This window comes from Penicillium rubens (assembly GCF_028828025.1).
Source record: "Penicillium rubens strain IBT 27055 chromosome Unknown utg000003l_segment0_segment0, whole genome shotgun sequence".
Classification (NCBI taxonomy): Eukaryota; Fungi; Ascomycota; class Eurotiomycetes; order Eurotiales; family Aspergillaceae; genus Penicillium; species Penicillium rubens.
Window position 1 is genome coordinate 1,431,588 of NW_026890601.1, and position 18,506 is coordinate 1,450,093.

At 50.0% G+C, this 18,506-nt stretch overlaps 6 protein-coding genes across 6 annotated transcripts; 3 read left to right on the forward strand and 3 right to left on the reverse strand.

Moving 5' to 3' along the window:
* Window positions 1-921: 921 nt before the first annotated feature.
* Window positions 922-3,400, reverse strand: N7525_006736 (uncharacterized protein; the record flags this gene model as incomplete). The annotated part of the gene is made up of 3 exons (XM_002567239.1): window positions 922-2,905; window positions 2,965-3,123; window positions 3,174-3,400. The coding sequence occupies 3 exons, from the start codon at window positions 3,398-3,400 to the stop codon at window positions 922-924; spliced, it is 2,370 nt and encodes a 789-aa protein (XP_002567285.1).
* Window positions 3,401-3,953: 553 nt separating this feature from the next.
* Window positions 3,954-4,901, forward strand: N7525_006737 (phytanoyl-CoA dioxygenase family protein; the record flags this gene model as incomplete). Its single annotated transcript, XM_002567240.1, has 1 exon — window positions 3,954-4,901. One exon carries the CDS (start codon window positions 3,954-3,956, stop codon window positions 4,899-4,901), a length of 948 nt encoding a protein of 315 aa, XP_002567286.1.
* Window positions 4,902-6,698: 1,797 nt separating this feature from the next.
* On the forward strand, window positions 6,699-8,251 carry N7525_006738 (Zn(II)2Cys6 transcription factor domain-containing protein; the record flags this gene model as incomplete). The annotated part of the gene is made up of 3 exons (XM_002567241.1): window positions 6,699-6,770; window positions 6,868-7,477; window positions 7,530-8,251. 3 exons carry the CDS (start codon window positions 6,699-6,701, stop codon window positions 8,249-8,251), a joined length of 1,404 nt encoding a protein of 467 aa, XP_002567287.1.
* A 453-nt stretch (window positions 8,252-8,704) lies between these two features.
* N7525_006739 (class I SAM-dependent methyltransferase) lies at window positions 8,705-9,973 on the reverse strand (the record flags this gene model as incomplete). Its single annotated transcript, XM_002567242.1, has 3 exons — window positions 8,705-8,968; window positions 9,045-9,758; window positions 9,935-9,973. The coding sequence occupies 3 exons, from the start codon at window positions 9,971-9,973 to the stop codon at window positions 8,705-8,707; spliced, it is 1,017 nt and encodes a 338-aa protein (XP_002567288.1).
* Window positions 9,974-11,263: 1,290 nt separating this feature from the next.
* N7525_006740 (CAZyme family AA7) lies at window positions 11,264-11,536 on the forward strand (the record flags this gene model as incomplete). Its single annotated transcript, XM_061213819.1, has 1 exon — window positions 11,264-11,536. The coding sequence occupies one exon, from the start codon at window positions 11,264-11,266 to the stop codon at window positions 11,534-11,536; it is 273 nt and encodes a 90-aa protein (XP_061068250.1).
* Window positions 11,537-13,084: 1,548 nt separating this feature from the next.
* N7525_006741 (uncharacterized protein) lies at window positions 13,085-16,315 on the reverse strand (the record flags this gene model as incomplete). Its single annotated transcript, XM_002567244.2, has 3 exons — window positions 13,085-14,855; window positions 14,911-15,440; window positions 15,500-16,315. The coding sequence occupies 3 exons, from the start codon at window positions 16,313-16,315 to the stop codon at window positions 13,085-13,087; spliced, it is 3,117 nt and encodes a 1,038-aa protein (XP_002567290.1).
* Between the last annotated feature and the right edge of the window lie 2,191 nt (window positions 16,316-18,506).

An 18,506-nucleotide genomic window follows, 5' to 3' on the forward strand; every position in this document is an offset into this window, starting at 1 on the left:
TAAAGACATCGAAAGGTCTTTATTTATGGTCAGATAAGGGAATGAAAGCTTTCTTTTGTTGCCAAACACCATGCTGCCCTTTGTTGAACGAGGCCCGAAATATCCAACAAAGCCTCGCGGGAAAATGCAAGAATCCTTCATACATGACTGCCTAATCAGAGAGAAAGAGACAGAAGCACCTGGCAAGGGTATAGTTGTAGAAGAGATAATAGCCATGAGACAGTCAATATAAGCATGCCGGAGATCCAAAAGGGAATACTAAGCATTGCTACTCAAAGCGAGTCTGTATTCCAAGGTTGCACCATTAAGCTTGCATTGTTAATAGCCATGAAGAAACCCCCATTGCTTCCAATAGTGCTGCTGAATATGTATTTGTTCCTATGTAGTGCTTCTCTGCTTTCTAGGCCTCCCTACTCATTAAAAGCTTCTAAGGTTACGGTTACGGATATCTGAAGCCCAATGGCTCTGTCCGATATATCTCTTACCGATTTGAACCCTAACTCATATTGAAACGAGCAAAGACATTTTATACAGACCATAGTGAGACAGCATCTCAGGGAAGGAACCATGTAAACAGACATCTTGATTGGGAAAGACCCTGGGCAACTGAACCACATCAGCAATGGCCTTTCCTAACGCTAAGAGATACCCCGGGAGTCTCAACGGCCCACATCCAAAGAAACCAAATGTCAGGAGTTTCACACTTTCACACGTGCTTTTATAAAAGGAAGTACTATGTACAACCTCTGAGTTCCCCAAAGCCCATACCTTTATCGTCTTTCCAAACTCCACCGTCATATAAACCGACACAACCATCTGATTTTATTAAAATACAATCGCAATTATCTCGCTTCCATCTTATCTGCATTTGTTTTTCACATATTCAATCCAATCATTTACCTTCGTTCCATCATCCAATTCTCAGAAACCTGGACGACCATGTCCATGCCCATGCCCATGTTCCTGGCCGTATCCATATCCACCATGTGGACCCGGATGCGAACCATATGGCGGGGCATCGTGAGGGGCGTGTGGCTGCGGATGGCCGAAGTGGTCATTTTGCTGTCCATAGTAGGAAGAATTTTGCGTGCCGCCATAATGCTGTTCATGATGTTGATTATGCTGGTAGCCGTAACTTTGTTGAGGTACGTGCTGAGGCTGGTGGTAGCCTCCATGCTGCTGTGGAGGAGGATACGAGGTTTCGTGACTATCCCCTGGCTGTTGACTCTGGTATGAGCCATGTTGGTTCTGTTGGTTTCCTTGGTCGTTAACATCGCGTGTCAATCCACCAGGGAGGAAGTTGGAGATTTTGCTTTCGAGTTTGCCCAGGTTAGACAAGCCGGGGATGCTAGAGAGTTTGTCCCAGGGCATGCCAGACGAGCTGTTGTTTGATTGGTTTTGGTGCTGATTTTGTTGGGGGAGGAAGGAGGAGAATCCACCAGACGAATGCCCGCCAGTGTTACTGTGTCCGTGACTCTGGCTTTGGCCGTGCGAGGCACCACCCAATGCCGCAAATCCACCATGACCACCGGTGTGAGTGTGGCTCACTCCACCAGTGTTTCGACCAGATCTCACGCCCTCGGAGCTGAGGATGGAGTCAAGGGAAGCGCCGCGATCTGAGCGGCCGTGAGCCCATTTCTCAACAGCCTCGAACATTGCACGATGGGCATCATTACGCATGTTGCGCAACGCTGGGTGGTGGAAAACTTGCATGCAGTCATTAAGGACCTCGTGCTCGGGGACATCGATGTGTTGCCAAGCATACAGAACACGAGGCACGACGTACTCCACGATTGAAGAGGCGACCCGTCCGGCGGGCTCATTCAGAATGTTGGCAAAGTGGTCCTTGGAGAGCAACGAGTGGGTGGGGTCCGTGCAGTGAGGATCGGTCCATGGTTCGTACTGGTGCTTGCCAGAGGCATCAATAACACCAGCTGATCCAGTCTGCATGGACTTGGAAGCAGCTTTGATCAAAGGTCGGATAAAAGGCGATAGGAGCGACATGATGAAGACGGTCAGAGTCTCGGAGATCTTCTCGACGAGTGACTCCAAGCCTGGAATCTTTTCAATAACGGAGTTCAATTTCCGCATCACCTTGTCCCGGAAGGCCAAGATGGGATAAATCTTGGCTACTGTCTCCTGAGGGTTGAGATCAGGCATGCTGCTACCTGAAGACTGAGTTGGCCCCGCACGGGTCCGCTCGTGGCTATTAAAAGAAGACTGCGCATAGCCGGTCCCAGAACTACGGCTCTGGTTGGCCATTCCTTGTGCCGCCGAGGACCTCTTGAGACCCTCGGCCTCGCTGACGAGGTCCTTCGTACCGGGGATCTTGCCCAAGAGCCCAGTCAAGGCATTAAGGGAGTTGTTCGACTGCGCATTCTGTTCGGCATTACCGAGCGCAATATCCATCTCGTTGACCTCAGATTGAGTGAAGTGATCATCTGCCTCTCCCATCACGGAATGGAAGAAATCGACCATACCAAATGTTCCCGTGACAAGTGGGAAAACACGACGCCCTTGAAGGTTGATCTCGGTGGCAGTGCCCGTATGCGTGAACACGTTCTTGAAACCCATCTCGCGCAACGCCAACTCAACATAGTTGGTGTGTGCGGCGAAATCCTCCAGCGTGTGTAGTCCCTGCCCTAGACACCTGAGTGCTTCGCACAGATCCTCCTCGCTGCCTTTCTTGTGTCCGCCATTGGTGTAGGTCCGTCCGTAGTGGATACTGCGGCTGAGACTGAACTTGATATAGGCAGCGCTGGTGGCCCAGTCGCCACGCTCATTGGCGATGTAGTTCTTCATACCGGTGGTCGGGTCGATTTCGAGTTCAACAGCACGAACGGGTGGGCGCAACCGCTTGTCATATTGGCGTGCATCTTCGTTATCGGCATAGTCCTTAGGGTTACTGCGAGAAAGAGGACGATCAGCACAAATGACCAAGAACAGATCTCAAGCTGGACTTACTCGATATGTTCCTCGGGACGGTAGACACCCAAGCGATCTGAAGTCACCTCAAATTCACCCGTGGCATAGCCGAAGCTCAGGAAGGAGAGGACCCACACCAAAACACGGATCGTATCGGCCTGCAGATTTTTAAGAGTGCCAACGTCCATTGCCTGTGAGCTACAGAAGCAGTCAGAATCTGTCGGTCTTTCGATTCTTTGGTAACTCACTAATCGCGCAACCAGTTGCCAAAATACACACGCTTGATCATGGTGGAGGTCCATTTGTGGCCGGAGATGAAAGCCAGCGTCTTGATGACATCTTCGATATCACCATGGCGCCAGTTCTTGCCTTCGACGGCGGAGATAGAGGCGATGTTTCCAGCTCCGAAAGCATGTACTTGCGGGAGTATTAGGAGCAGAACTAGCAGGGCGGAGCCCGCGTGGAGGAGGGGCATGGTGGGGGTGAGATATGCGCAATGGTTATTTCCCTAGGTATTTGAGGAAATAGGATGGAATATCCCCAAAGGACAGAAGCTAGAGAAGTTAAAGGAAAAGGTTTCCAGGGAAGAAAGATCAAGTGTCATCTCGAAAACTGCAGACGACTCAGCCTTCTAGCTCTTGGCTGTTCTTGGCAAATTGTGTGAGCCCCATGACGTGTTTTGGAAGAAATCAATTTGCCTAGAATGGGTTTGTTATGTTTGGTTTATTATTAGGACTAAGACACTCGATATGTACATAAAATACATATAAATACATGCATTTACTTGCCTTTACATGTACATATGTACGTCGTATGTAAAATAACAGTCCCGAAAGGTCACATCTAGAGATCCACGGTAGCATCGACGGGAATTTCTAGGGAAGCAGGTAAATGCGACATTGCGTCGTATTGTTGTTAGTTTCAACCCCGCAATATAAATTTCACCCGCTCTCCAGATATTTCCCAGATCTCCAGGTACTCAACATCCAATTGCTTACTCCGTACTCTTCTACCATTTCTCTACCAAAATGTCCACCCCACACCTAGACGCCCTCAAACGCGATGGCTTCGTAGTAGTCCGCAACCTCCTAACCCCAACCGAGGTATCGCACTACCGTGAAATTGCCACAAAAGCAACAACCCTAACCCGCACCGGAAGCTGGCCACACTTCCGTACCGTCCCGAAACAATTCCCACCCTGGCCGACAACCGTCCCGCCCGCCTCGGAGGGCGGAATCTGGGGCGTGCAGCACCTAATGCACCCCGAGATGCCAGGACGGGACAGTTTCGCACGATGCTACTTCTCTCCCACGATTCTCGCTGTAGCGGAGGAGCTAATGGGTGTTGAGAACACCGCCAACAGCGAGACCGAGCCACTGGTCATGGAACTGTTCAACCTGCTTGTGGCGCCGGAAACTAAAGATTTCGAGCTCCGCTGGCACCGCGACGATATCTCCGAGCACGCGACTGCCGAGGAAGAACTCACCCAGCTTGCGGCTAAGGCGCCTGGAGGCCGTCAGTCGCATTGCCAGTATAACTTGGCGCTGTGCCCGGATGCATCGCTGATTGTTGTGCCGGGGACGCATGCGCGTGCGCGCACGCAGGTCGAGCGCGAGGCGGATCCTTATGCGGCTGAGTTGCCGAATCAGTTGGTTGTTGAATTGCAGCCTGGAGACGCGGTGTTCTATAATAGTAATATTTTGCACCGTGGGGTTTATCGGGGGAAGAGTGAGGGTGGGGTTGAGACGAGGTTGACTTTGCATGGAAGTATTGGGTTGAAGGCTTCTGGGGATGCAGGTGATGATGTCGAGGAGAAGAAGAAGGTTAGGGCTACTGCGGTGCTGCAGCATGGTGTTGGCGCTTGGGTTCACCGTGAGGATGCTGCCTTTGGGCTTGGCGAGAGGCCTGAGAGGATGAGAGCTAACCTTGTTGAGATGGGGACTGGGGAGGGGGTTGGATTCTCTTTGCAGGGGTAGACTTAGGTTGCTTTGGAAAATTGTGAATATTGATGTTGATTGTACATATTTGCGCTTCCTATGAGTCTGTCAAACGATAGGAACTAAGGTGAACTAGTAGCTACTGTTGGTACTAAGAGAATTGTATATACACGGAGACTGGTAATTGAAAGCTCTGACTTACCAATATGCCACTCAAATAGCTTCGCATCCCATAGAATAGCGTACTCTTTACTTAGAATACAAAATACTGTGAGCAGTTTTTCTTAGCCAGCAAGAGGGCATGAATACTTTGCCGAAAATTCATCAAGTTCAAGAGGCAATTAATTCAACAGCACATGGATCCTAATCTATATTAATTTTGCATACAACCCATTGTCATAAATATGATGTGTCGGAGCTATTGAAGCCCTCAGACCTTCTAGTCACTGCCATGAATGTATCCTATGTAGTATATCCCGTCGATGATGATTTTGTTTCCTTTTACTCGTCGTAGAAAGAGAAACCTCAGAACCCATCCGTGTACTCTCTAACCAGACGTTCGATCCCGTGTTCAATGGACATTGCTTCCTTGCGGCTTGTCCGTGAAATAACCAAGAAAATGGCAATAAAAGTGTTCAGGCATAAAGGTGCTAGAGGATGAGGTGCTCCGCTTTATGACGTTTTTACTTGGTAAGTGCTTATACCTAGTAGGCCCTATCGGGTGTCGTGGCTACTCCAAGATACTAATGCAGTCAGCAGGGCACTATTCTTGCCAAGCCACTTCCCCTGTTCCTATTGAGTACGTTCCGAGATAAAGCCTTCGTTTTTCATGTACTCGGCGAGCCAGGGGATGCCGTGCCGGAACTTGTCGGTGTCCCACTCTAGGGAGCCGGTATCGGCACGGTCATGGAGCATCCAGCAGTCATCCAGCGTGAGGCGGTCATATCCTACGTCTAGGAGGCCACGTTTTCGCTGCTTGCGCTGTTTCGGTGAAGAGCATTTCGTTCAGATCGCACTCAAAGCGTGCCCAGTTGTTGAACCCCATCGGGGGTGCAGGGGCTAAGCTTGAGTTATCAGTGGAGGCTTCTACGGGTAGCAGTTGGAACACTAGGAGGCCGGCTATACTCCGGGCTGCCCAGCTTATGGGCGAGAGTGGCTTCATGGTGTCTTTGCAATAGGGAAGTATAGACAAGAAGAGATACGATAGATATACTATGCTTTGATGGCGCAGGCTTGTAATCGGCTGAGGTGCATGTTGCACAGCATGCTGGGCCGTTTTATGTTATCCAGGACCTTCGCTCAACTTCATTCACTTCCTCACTGGCTCACTCTCAAGGATTCTCCGCACCGATGTCGCATCTACAACACACTGGGGTCTGCAGTGATGGCGGGGGACGTGGTAAGTATTGCGACGGTACCGTCGATATGTTGCACCTTTAATGAAGTAGCATATGTCTGTATACAACGCAAGAGTACCTCGAAGGTACGGAGTAGACTGAGTCTGATTCCAAGATCAGCAAAGAACGCCGATCTCCACGAGAAGACAATTTTGAACTGTGCCCAATCAGAGTGCCACGGAGCTTTAGCCCAGAACCGTGGAGGAAAAAAAAAATGGATCTGGGAGGACGATCGATCACATTTTCAGGTGGTCGATGTGTGGCACAGCTGAACCTGCATGGATGACCGGGATGCAAAAATCCGGACTTTGTTGAGTGGAACCCCCCGCCCTAAACTTCCAAGGTTCAACGGCTTTTCCGATTTCCCCGATTGTCTTCTGGGGAATTGATCTTTGAATTGTACCCTGCAATACTACTACAGTAGAGTGGTATTGCCGTAATGCCCCCAGAGTCAAAGACCAAGATACGCCCGCAGCAGTCGTGCCTTCGATGTCGCGAGCGGAAAGTGAAGGTACACGGATACTCTCTATCTCTCGACAGCCCAACGTTACTATCTTCACTCCCCTTAGTTGATTCCCAACTCACTAACCACCCCTCTCTTTTACCAGTGCGACCGCTCTATCCCATGCCGCGCCTGCATAACCCGCGGCCTGGAAGCAGAATGTACCTACCTAACAACAGCTGAAGACCGCGCCCATATCAGCCAATCCGAGATGATTGACCAACTACGCCGCGAGGTCGCGCAGCTGCGGGGGCGTCTGAACCAAGCTCCACGAGAGTCAAGTCATAGCCAGAGTCAGGGTCAGACTCAGCGCCAGCGCTCACGCCCGGACCAAGGGGCCGGGCCTGTCCCAGGGAAGAGCCCGACTTGGACACAACATGCACTTACGCACACGGGCTACAACTACGACGGTCAAATCCATGGCAATGGCTCTGGATATGCGACCGGCGCTGGCGCTGGCGCTGCTTCGGCTAGGGGTACCCCGGATACTGGTGAAGGTAGCTGGCGCGGGTCGTCGCCATCCTCGTCGATCACGACCATGACGAACTCTGCGACTGTTACTAGTCCTGATAGTACGGGGAGTGAGAATGGGGCTGGATCTATGTCTACTTTGTCGCGGTCGGCTTCTGCTTCGGCTTATCCTGTCGCGACGGGGTATGGGCCGCAAGTTGCGGAGCTAGATGGGTCGGCTACAGTTGAACCGCTTGCTTTTGGAAGTATGTTCGATTTCGTTTTACCTCTTTCTGACGCTAGTATTAACTTTGGCAGATGCTCTAGAGGATACGACGATGTTCGGTTATTATACAGGAGGCATGGCCTCCGCTCCAGGGGACATGTCCGGAACAGTCCAGCTACCGATGCAGGGTCTCCCAGTGCACGGGTTACACGCGCAGGATGCGATGTTAGGGATGCACCGCCCGCCGCCATACGGAGGACATAGCGATGATTATATGCTTGACGGAGGAAAATCAACGCCATACTTACAACACACTGGCTATCCCGCACCCATACCAACATCAACAGTAACACATTACGGGGAGGGATATTCAATACGAAATGAAGATGAGAGGTCTCATGCGTATCATCAGTGGGGGCAAGATGCACACGGGAATCCGAATTTAAATCCGAGTCCGTACCACTTCCCGCATACGCCGTCTCATTATTCAACTATCAACCCCATCACCAACGTCACTGCCACCCGCACAAACATCAACACCTATACAGATGCACCCTTCTCCCTACCCACCCCGCCCTCGGGGGCTGCCAGCCCCAGTTCCCTGGACCGTCCTTCACCAACAACCATCATGAACTCAATGCCAAACTCCTGGAAGGGCGAGGGGAAACGGGAACTGCTGGAGATCCTGCTGGAAACAATTGGCAGCTGTGACGAGAAATATTTACCTCAGGTGATTCGGGTCTTGCGGACAAGTCCTACCCCCGAGGAAGCTGTTTCGGGGGTTTGTCAGGTTCTCGGGATTGGGACCGGGTGAGGACGGTATAAGCGCACACTCGAACCGAGCCGTGGACGCGGCCAAGGTCTGTTGTCGCGTGCATATATGAATGCGTTGGAAAGGAGTGGTTCAAGTCAGGTTCAGAGCTGGGTCTCTAGAACAACCACCCGTTGAATGTGGGTAATATCGCCTAGATCGCTGGTCGATACCAGGCAAGAAAAGTCATGGTGAGACCGTCTGAGACAGGATCACCACACTGCAGCACTCATCCTCCTCTCCTCTCATGCTTCACGATACCCATGTCCACATGAATATGAACAAAATGAAACGAACAGTCTAGTATATAGAAGTCTCCATACATTAATGGGCAGAAACATGGTCATCAAGCCATGATTCATGTCGACAGAGATGAGAGGTCGACAGAGGTATTCTCAATCTCAGATTTAGGTCGTGGGTATCATTGTCATAATCATCATTGTACAGTCCCAAGTCTCAAGACGCCTCATAATCAGTGGATAAATCGTCGAAGGGCCGCTGTCCGTAGACAAAGTGGAAGCGCATGTAGAGGTGGTGTGAGCTGTTCATCAAATCCGCTCGAGCCCTCTCCATATGCTCCTGCGCATCCTGGTATGAGAGGCCCAGGACACGCGTGAAGAGAGCCAGTGAGTATGGCTCAACGGTTTCCATGGTACACGCCTTGCCGATGCGACCGATTTCCTTGTAGCGGCGGTTCTTGGCCCAGCCACCAATAGGACTCTGAAAGTAAGTCAGTATGGAAGAAAAAAAGAGAAAAAAAGAGGAAAAAAAAAAAAATAGCGAATAGTGACCATACCTTATAGATATCATCAGTAACATTCGCAAACCCCTGCTCATCCATCCACGGCGAAATCTTCGCCGCAACATCCATGGGCTTCCCAAACTTCTTACTAGCCTGGGTCAATAATCCCGCCCAGCTATTGATAGAAGTAGCGCGCTCATGGGTCCCATCATCGGAACGCACACAATCCTCAAACTCCTGCGCCTCAAACCACCCGCCGGGCTTAAGATGCTGATACGCCTGCTTAATCAGCTTCGGCCAATCGCCAATTCCACCGGCCATCGTTCTTAAATGGATATAGTCGAATGCCTCGCCGGGCGAAAACGTCCAATCACTCTCCGCATCGTCGATATAGAAGCGGCAGTTGGGCGGCGACCAGTTCGGCTGGATGGGGCTGAGATCGGTACCGATGACATCCGCCTGCGGGTAATCTTCGGCCATTTCCAGGGCCCATTCGCCGGGGCCGGTGCCTATATCGAGAATGCGGCGCGGGTGGGAGTCTTGTATTGGTGCGCGGTGAAGATCCCCGCCAAGGAGAAGTTTGAAGAGGTGGTGCGTTAATGCTAGGCGGTCTTGTTCTTCTTCGTCGTTGGGGAGGGGGTATTGGCCGTTGCGGTAGGCGTGGTAGCGGCGGCCATTTTCGTAGCAGTAGTCGCGGACGGAGGAGGCGAATGAAAGGTTTGAGCCTGAGATGGTCTGGACGTCGAAGAGAGAGTCGTCATCGCTTGTCTGTGGGTTGTTAGTGATGTTTGAGGGGGGGGTTATTGAATTATAAATTAGGAAAAAGAGTGGGAGAATTGGGGTTGGAGATGAGCAAGGAGGGCGACCTGTTCTGGGGTGTTGGAAGGTACATGGACATGGGGTAGGAATGGGAGCGAAGAAGTGGAAGAGAATGATCTACTTACGTCGACCTGGATGCGTTCATCGAGGTTGGGTTGTGGCATGGTGAGAAAGGGGGAGGTAGAAAGGTTGGGGGAAGAGAGAGAGGTAGGAAGGGAGATTTTTATTTTCTCCCTTATGAAGAGGAAATAGAAGAGGGGAATAAAATGAAGCTATCAATTCCCCAAGACCTAAGAGACCCGAGAGAGAGGAACCCGGGAGAAACCCTAGCGTCATTTATTTTTTTCTTCCAAGGTTTTTCCCTCTTCTTCGGAGTACCACCTGGCCGGTTCCGTACCTTTGGCTTTGTTGACCCCGCAGTGGGAAATCCGACAGCCTGGTACGGGAAACCTTGGAACCCATTCCAAATCGGTCTGGGTTTTTGTGGATTTACAGGGATTTGGAGTGTCGATAGTCTTTAGGGGATCTTGGCTAGGACTAACTAGGTAGGAACTACTAGACCACTTGGGCACTCTATACCTACACTAGGTGTCTTGGCAAGGAGGATTTTGTATTCTTGACTTTAATTAGCATGGACTTCTATGTTAGAGTAGAGAGGACTGACCGCTGATCATCATCCATGGGAGACGATCCCATCCTGTAAAGATCAGGTATCGTCTCTAGCATCATCACCTGCCCGGCCGATCATATTCTACCTTCAATCCTCAAATCACAGGCCTTCAAACATATTAGCCAAGCTCTAGATAGCCCCACGGAGTCCCTCTACAGGGATTATTCCGAAACATAGACCCATATAGAGAGAGTCTACAAAGAAAGTCAAGTTCTAGACTATAAAGTCCACTACTTATCTTATGTGCGTGTGTGTGATTCGCCATTTATAGTTCTCCTCTGGTAGCGTTCGATGTAAAGCTAGGCCACATTGTGTATTTTCTATAACAGGAACACAGACAGAACTTCAAGTTCGAGACTTTGCCGGATAAACCTTTAATAAAAGATTCCCATAGAACGTCATTAGAGTAGCTCTTGCCCTTCCCTGCATCCCGGCAGCGGTAGTGGCCTATCCTGAACCGTATGCACTCGACGTGGCAGGAACCAAATTGAGAGAGTATGTAACTATCTTGTGGAGTTTCTTGAAAGAAAGAGGGACGGAGCCTTCCTAGAGCGAGAAAGTCCAGGTGCTGATGTCGATTAAATGAATCGATTGAAGTGAGGGACTGACCACAAAGGCAAAACCAGAGTTTGGTCAAGCATATCCGTCAGCGCGACCTTAGACGAGGAATTCACTAACTGGGCGGTGGATCTCTTTCTACTCGATAGTCCCCGAGGTCGCCGATGTTACGGGTGGCCAGCCTGTACTCATCTACCAGGGCATCACCGAGCCCATGTTGAACAATATGAAAAACCACGGTGACAACCCTTTCGGGCTCGCTGCTTCTCCCGGCCCTGTTCCCCTTCTGCACATTTCCTGCTGGCGGAAGAACGAGTTTGATGGCAAGACTATCTATGCATTTGTCAACAAGCTCATGGACAAGGCTATTGCTGAGGCTAAGAGCGTCAGCGTCTTCAATGAATATGACATTCTCAGATTTATTCATCTTAATTGTGATGGAAGGCTGCCAAAAGGAGCGACGCAGAAACTGAGTCGTTCCTTCCAGCGAAACGTTTAGGGATGTTACCCCGCGTTGTGGGATCCATGGAATAAATAGGCTCAAGCGAACGGGTCGGTCCACTCGGTCCGCACCGTTGGCCAGGTGTGCCCATGGGTATGCCATTTTTCGTTTCTATATTTGAAGCTACATCTGCATTTCACAACATCGCCATAAGGTATTCGTGTCAATGCAAAAGTTCAAAAGTATCCGAACTATGACCATTGATTGGAGAGATGTCTAGGGGTGGGAACTAACTCAGTTTAGTAAAGGCGACAAATAGCCTCACAAGGAGTGCGATTGGTAATCTGGAGACTCGGGATGTCGATTGGATAATAATGAAACACCTTTATTCAAATCTTTATACATACTGGTCGCTGTTTTGATGAATGCTTGCTCCTCGCTAGAAGCAGAACAATCCAGATCAGTTGCCATATTGATTATGATGATGCTATATAGCTAGGTAGCCATTCATTGAGGGGAGGTAAAAGTGCTCGAGAATTTCCAACAATGGAGGAACAAGCGTGGTGCGGTTTAGGTACCAGTACCTACCTAGGTTGATTGAGGTTGGTTAACAAAGCCACCATCATGGCCCCGAGATTCGGGGCTCGGGGTCCTGTCCAGGTGGAGCCCTAGAGGAACCTTGGAAATGGCGTGCTCGGGACGACGAAGCGGGACAAGGTGAGCACTAACACAGAATAGGAAGCCAAGAGAACGAGCACTGTAGGTGTGCCCAAGCCAGATGAGATACAGCCTAACCCAACTGGGTACCGCGGAGATATGAAAGGGAATAACGAAAAAGAACAAAAAGAAAAAAGATAAGAAAAAGGCGCCAGAAGAAGCAAAGAAAAACCTTCCAAGGTTGGAAGAAAGCAGGAAAAAAAAGGCAAAACTCCAAGCAAGGATTATCCCTGGTCCTTGGACCCGACTGTTTGGTACATCCCCACATGGGGCGGGTAAGCCCTGAGGGGTTCCGACTGGAAGGAATGGGGCGTCTGCAGAAACAGGGGTGTCCTGACTTGACTCGTTGCTTCACCTTTCGGTGTGTACGGAATTAGGTACTTCCAAGGTTGTTTTGGGCCATGTTGTAGATCACATAAAATATTGGAAACCAAGTCACTATATTTGTATGTAATTATATCATTCCCAATTACCGATAATTATCTTTTGTCAGAGCCGGCTTCAAATGGCTAGCTTGGCCTCTAGCGCAAAGTTAATTCAACAAAGAACAAAGAAACAAAATGTTGCAGATGCACATGGCGTACGGAGTCCGGAGTACTCCGTACAGGGAGTGCAAACAAAGAACTCGCATTTGTGGACAGCCCCAATTCGGTCCAGGCCAGAAGCTGCCAGGGTCCTCTACTAGGTACAAGGATGGTCATTCTACGTACGGTACTAAACAGGTAGCAAGAAAGGTAAAAAAAGAAAGGAAAAGAAAAAAGTGTTTTCACTCTGTACAAGCGACAGACATAAGTTATTGTATGTCTTATTGGCATCCATGCATCAAACCATTAATAACCTGGGCGTACTCGTAACGATAGCCTCGAATAATGTTTCACCCAGCTCCACTCACAGACTCTGCAGCTTAGCTTGTTCATCCGGAGTCAGTGCCGCATACAATTCTTGGAAACCAGGTTGCGTGGAGGCCTGTCGGAAGAAATCTACCAGGAAGCCCTGCGTTTCATCGTCTCGGCGACGCACTCCGAAGACACTCTCGGAGCCGCCCTCGCCGAAGCTCATCAGCCCCTGTTTTGTGGCTCCAATACCGAGGTCCAGGACCTGGCTGGGGATATCCTCCCAGTCGTCATCGCCGTCCTCGCTGTCAGCATCATCCAGGGCTGCCGCGGTGGCGGCATCGATTTCCTTGTTGCCAGAAGCTGCACCCAGCTCTTCGACCAGAACCTTGACGATCTTCAGGGGTGCGGGCACCGTCGTGAATTGGTCTGGGTTCTTGCGCGCCTGCGAGCGGGTCTTGATTCGGCCGGTGTCCTGGATAATGAGGTCACCTTTGACGGGTACTTCGGCCACACGTGGGTCAGCGAGCTCGTATAGTCGTGCCAGGGCGAAGATGTTCTGTTTGATCTCGTCATAGCCGGCGAAGTTGACGGAGTTCTCGAGCCACTTGCTCAGGACCACGGCGAGTCCACTCTGGCCGCCCAGGTTGACTTGGGCCAGGAAGTCGACTACCTCGCGTGCGCTGATGAGAGTGAGTCGTGCGAATACGAGGATGAGACTTTGAATGAATTGCGCTTGCTGTGCTGTCGCCAGTCGCTGCGCCACGGCTTGCAGGAGCTGCGGTAGGTAGGGACCAAGGCGCTCGGAGCCGGCCCGTTCAACCAACTCTGCCGCTAGCTGACCGACCTCTGTGGCTGCGTTGTCATCGACGGCCGGGCCCAGCAGGCGGTCAATGATGACCAAAACAACTTCAAGTGCTTCCTTTCCAGATTGAGGATCACGCCAGACAACAAACTGCGCAAAGTCGTGAGAGAGCATGTGTCGCACGGCCTCCGTGGCGGGCCGGATCAATTCGGCCTCATCAGAGCCCAGCAGCAGGCGGTTCAACTTTGGCATCACCGTCTCCACGAAACCAGCGGGCATCGGCTCGGGGCTCCGCTCGGCCAGGGCGCGAAGAAGATCGGCTGCGAAGTTTGTCAAAGCATTCTCTTCAGTCAAGTTGCCCACATCAATCGCTCCCATCAACGAGGGAAGCACCTTCTCACAAAGACGCATGTAAGAATCAGGGCCACTGTCCGTAATGCGGTCCACAATGTCTTCAAATGCTTCTGTGACAGTCATGGTTAACTGGAAGTTTTCGGCCCCACTACTAGCAATGTTGAACAACACGTCAATGGCAGTAGACGATAGAACCACACTAGTATCGGCCATAATAGTGTCCCGGAGGGTTTCCGCCAGTGTAACCTTGAGATCATCAGAGTCAGTTTGTTCACGAAGGTCGTGCGCAGAGATGAATTCTGAAATGGCCGCAATCACTGCAGGCTGGAATGGGCGGGCCAAGCCCGTTGGCAGGGCGGGCATCAGATCTTGTAGTACCCGAATGCAGGCCACTTGGACCACCTCGGCAGGGTCTTCAGCGATCGCCTTCAAAGTAGCCTCCAAATAAGATGATGTGGTCTGTTGGAATGACTCGCCGGCGACCTTAGACAAAGCACCAGCCACAAGGTAACCCCGAGCGCGCAAGAGCTCCTGTTCTTGCTGGGTCGCATATTGCACGAATTGGGTGAAGTGGGATGCCAGCTCAGATGAGATCTCTTGGTCCACTTCGCCAAAGTCTCGAAGCAAGCAGTTGAGAATGTACAGAGAGGCTTCCCGTGACTTCCATCTATTTGCATCATGGTCAGTATAATTCCACAGCCAAGATATAGAGCGATACTCACGAAACAGACGAATCAGCAAATATGGTGTTCATGTAGGCCAGGAGACCCTCGGCAGCTGTACCCTTCAGCCATTCACCAGCCTTGACGGCTAGATCTCCGCTGCAAGTTCGAGGAGTGTAGTTGGCCGTGACAGAAGTCTCCTCCGAGAGGAAAAGGTTCACGTCAATCTCCCATAGAGCCTCCTCCTCTGTTGTAATCTGTGCATAGGAACTGGCGAGCTTCATAATTTCCGGAAGCCAGCTAGACGTGCTGGCAGTCGCACCTGCATTTTGGAGTTGCTGCTGCAGCTCTGCCTTTACCGGAGGTGCCTTCAAGAGAGCCTGGATGATATCGAGCTCCTCCAAAACGAGGAAATCAAGTGAGTGGGGAAGTCCGTCCGCATCCTCCAAACGACTCTGTCTCTCTTCCTCAATGTAGAAATTCTGGTAGATTGGTAATGCGTTGGTGAGTTCTGTCCAGACTGTTGAAAAGAAAAGCGGGCTTTGTGCGGTCAAAAGGGAAGGGAACACCATGCGGATTTTCATAAGAGTCTACGACCAAAAATCATGTCAGCAAAAGCCCGGAAAGACCAAGATGAAGCACCACATACCTTGACGATTTGCAACTTTAATCCAACAATTCCTCTCCACTGCGAGGCAATTTCCCCTTGTTTGTGCTCTTCTTCCTCGCTAGGTGGCTGGGGCAGGGGTGCCTTTAAAGCTGTGTCGAAGAACGGCGACCATCCACTGAGCACTTCATCCATGAACTGCTGAATGGCCGTCTTGTGTTGTTCTAAGACCATTTCCAGGGTATCAAAACAGGAACGGAAGACTGCGACAGCCAGAGCGCGCAGCATTGGCCGTCTGGACTCGGCGGTAGCCACAGCGAAAAGGGACGAAACGAGATCGCGGGCGACATTGAAGAACTGTTCCTCACTGAACCCTGTATCGACAAGATCCAAAAGAACCTTCAGTGCACCGTGCATCTGGCCATCGGTACTGGCGGAGTCATTGATTATACGGAGCAATGAAGGGAGCAGCTCGGGCCAGTCGTCCGGGAAGTCGGCACTGGCAATCTTGCTGACAGCGTAACTTGCAGAGTTCTTCACCTTGCGCTCGGGTGTATCATTTGTCGCGAGTACCAATAGCGCCTGGCGGACGTTGGCTTTGTTCGCATCGTTGATGAGGATTTGCCCTTTAAATTCGTCGAGAATCGGGGACCAGGCGGCGGCAATGAAGGTCCGCAAGACTGAGAGGGCAGACTGGCGTAGGTTGACCGGAACTGATTCGTGCGAGGCGATTGCTGTGAGTGAAATTGCGAAGGAATCGTGGGCATAAAGGTTTCCCAGTTGGGACTCTGCGGCTCTTCTAGTATCGGCCTTTGGCGACTGGGTGTCTGCCAGGAGCGACAGGAGTTCTTGCTCCATGGCGAGCGGACTGTAATCAATGAGGCTACTTGTGGTTCGGGGGGCAGATCACCAAGATATGAAGGAGAGAAGGAGAAAAGCCTCGAAGCCAATGGATCTCAGTCACGAAGTATTGAGAATCCACTGTTTTGCGCGCCGACAGATAAGAGAGACGCGGAGGAGGGGCAGTTCGAAGGCGGTCGGGCGTACAATTGTATACCGCCGCAAATTTCATCGTATCCCACCTGGGCAAGCTTCTTCTTTATGTTGTATTTATGATTTGGTTCCAATTACTCGTGTGTGTTTATCATCTACGGGTACACATCATTATTTATATGATTCGCCTTGTCCTTGGGTCCCTGGTTATACAGTACGTTTTACTGGCTTCGTACATTGTAGATCGGGAAGTCTATGTACAAAGTCCCTGATGTTATTCCAGTTTTCCTAGTAACACTTATTGCTGGTTATTACCTTCGAACCCATGACACTGAGAAGAAATGAAGACATTTGAAAAAAAGATATCTAAACAGAGATTTGAAAAGGGATATCCAAAATAAAAGACGTATGGGTGTTATCTACATTGATGTAACATATCTAACACCCCGGGGTTATCTTGGAGTCAGGTTATCAAGGTCCGTCGTCAAGGAGGTCGCATATATGACCGACTACTCTTGCTGTAGATCATTATATTTCTATATCCATACATAGCAGCCCACATAATACGAAAATGCTTCGAGTCCTAGGAGGCCAAGGTGTACATCAAGCGTGCCTACGTTACGGGGATAAACTCAACTTCCTTTGTAGTTCGACAAATACAATTCCAAGGTTGTATCTTAGATCTCTAATCCTCGCACTAAGTGTTGTACCTACACAGGTACGTGGGCTCATTCACAGTGGACACCTTCATTGCCGACTAAAAATAAATCCGAGCAAATGTTTAGCCTCAAAATTAGACGTGGCCGATTCGTCTTGGAAACGGGAGATCACTCCGATCTGCGCTAGCACCCACGCAGAAAGGCATGTTAAGGATTAAAGTCAAATAGAATGGACGGTGTGGGAAAAACAGAAATTTATTGATACGGGTCCTCCAACGCCACATTTTAGGCTTTCTTGTTCCTTACATATGTACTTTTGGCTGAGTTTTAGAAGGTATATTGTAGGGGACAGCGAAAGAGCACCAGCGATTCTTTTGACGCTTAAATCTCGATGACAAGCTCAATGTCTTCTCTCCAATGGCATCTCGAGATAGGTCACACGATCCCCCGAACTAGTGTAATGCCAGGAACCTCCGGAGATCAGACCTCCGCCGAGGTCAGATAGCCATTAAGGATCCAATACTGAGTACAGAGTAGCGGTTTGCCTTTTACCATTTCAGGACCTGCACCATATATGCAGCTGACTGCATGGTCCGGTTGAACTGGCTCGAGCTTTTAAGATCCAGGTTCTGATCTTTTTAGTCGATCTTATTGGGTGGTCCTTCGGAAAAGATGGGAGTTCCACTGAGCCGACTCGGTGTCATTTTGTGGAAACTATGATTTGGAAGTTACACGGTCACGCTAGGAAAATAATATGGAAAATAATATTAATAAGACCAGGATCCAGAATAGATAAAACGCAGTACGTTAAGAGGGGTATACCAATAGTAACGATTATATAGTGCAGCCCTAGAGAGTCTAGTATACCGTACTTATGCACATATACCCCTCCTCAAGCTCCGTAAAGGGTAAAGAGCTACGGAGTACAATCATGGACATTGTAGAAACAGATGGAAAAGATTGATAATCTAGTACATGAAGGATACGTTTGAACCTGCATGGCTTTTCCAAGTAGAAAGCAAAAATGATCTCGGGAAAGTGCACGCTGGTCTTATGACCGCCACTGCCGTCAGTGTAGGAAGATCATCGGGTAAGCCAGATGGTGCGTACTGCATCTTTACTGGAGAGAGTGGATAGGCGTATGATGCAGTACAGTGTACCCGGTACCTCATTGATACCTCCGGTAGTTTCCTACTATGTACATTGATGTATACCATACAAATTACCCAGGTAGACATGTAAAAGGTGTAAGAACTGTAAATATGTAACATACATGGTCTAATCTACTATGTGTACCTATCCAGGTTATGTTATATGTTATATACATATGTATGTAATGTGGTTCATATAAAATCCCCTGTAATCTTCGAAGCTTGGTAGGTAAAGTACCGGAACAC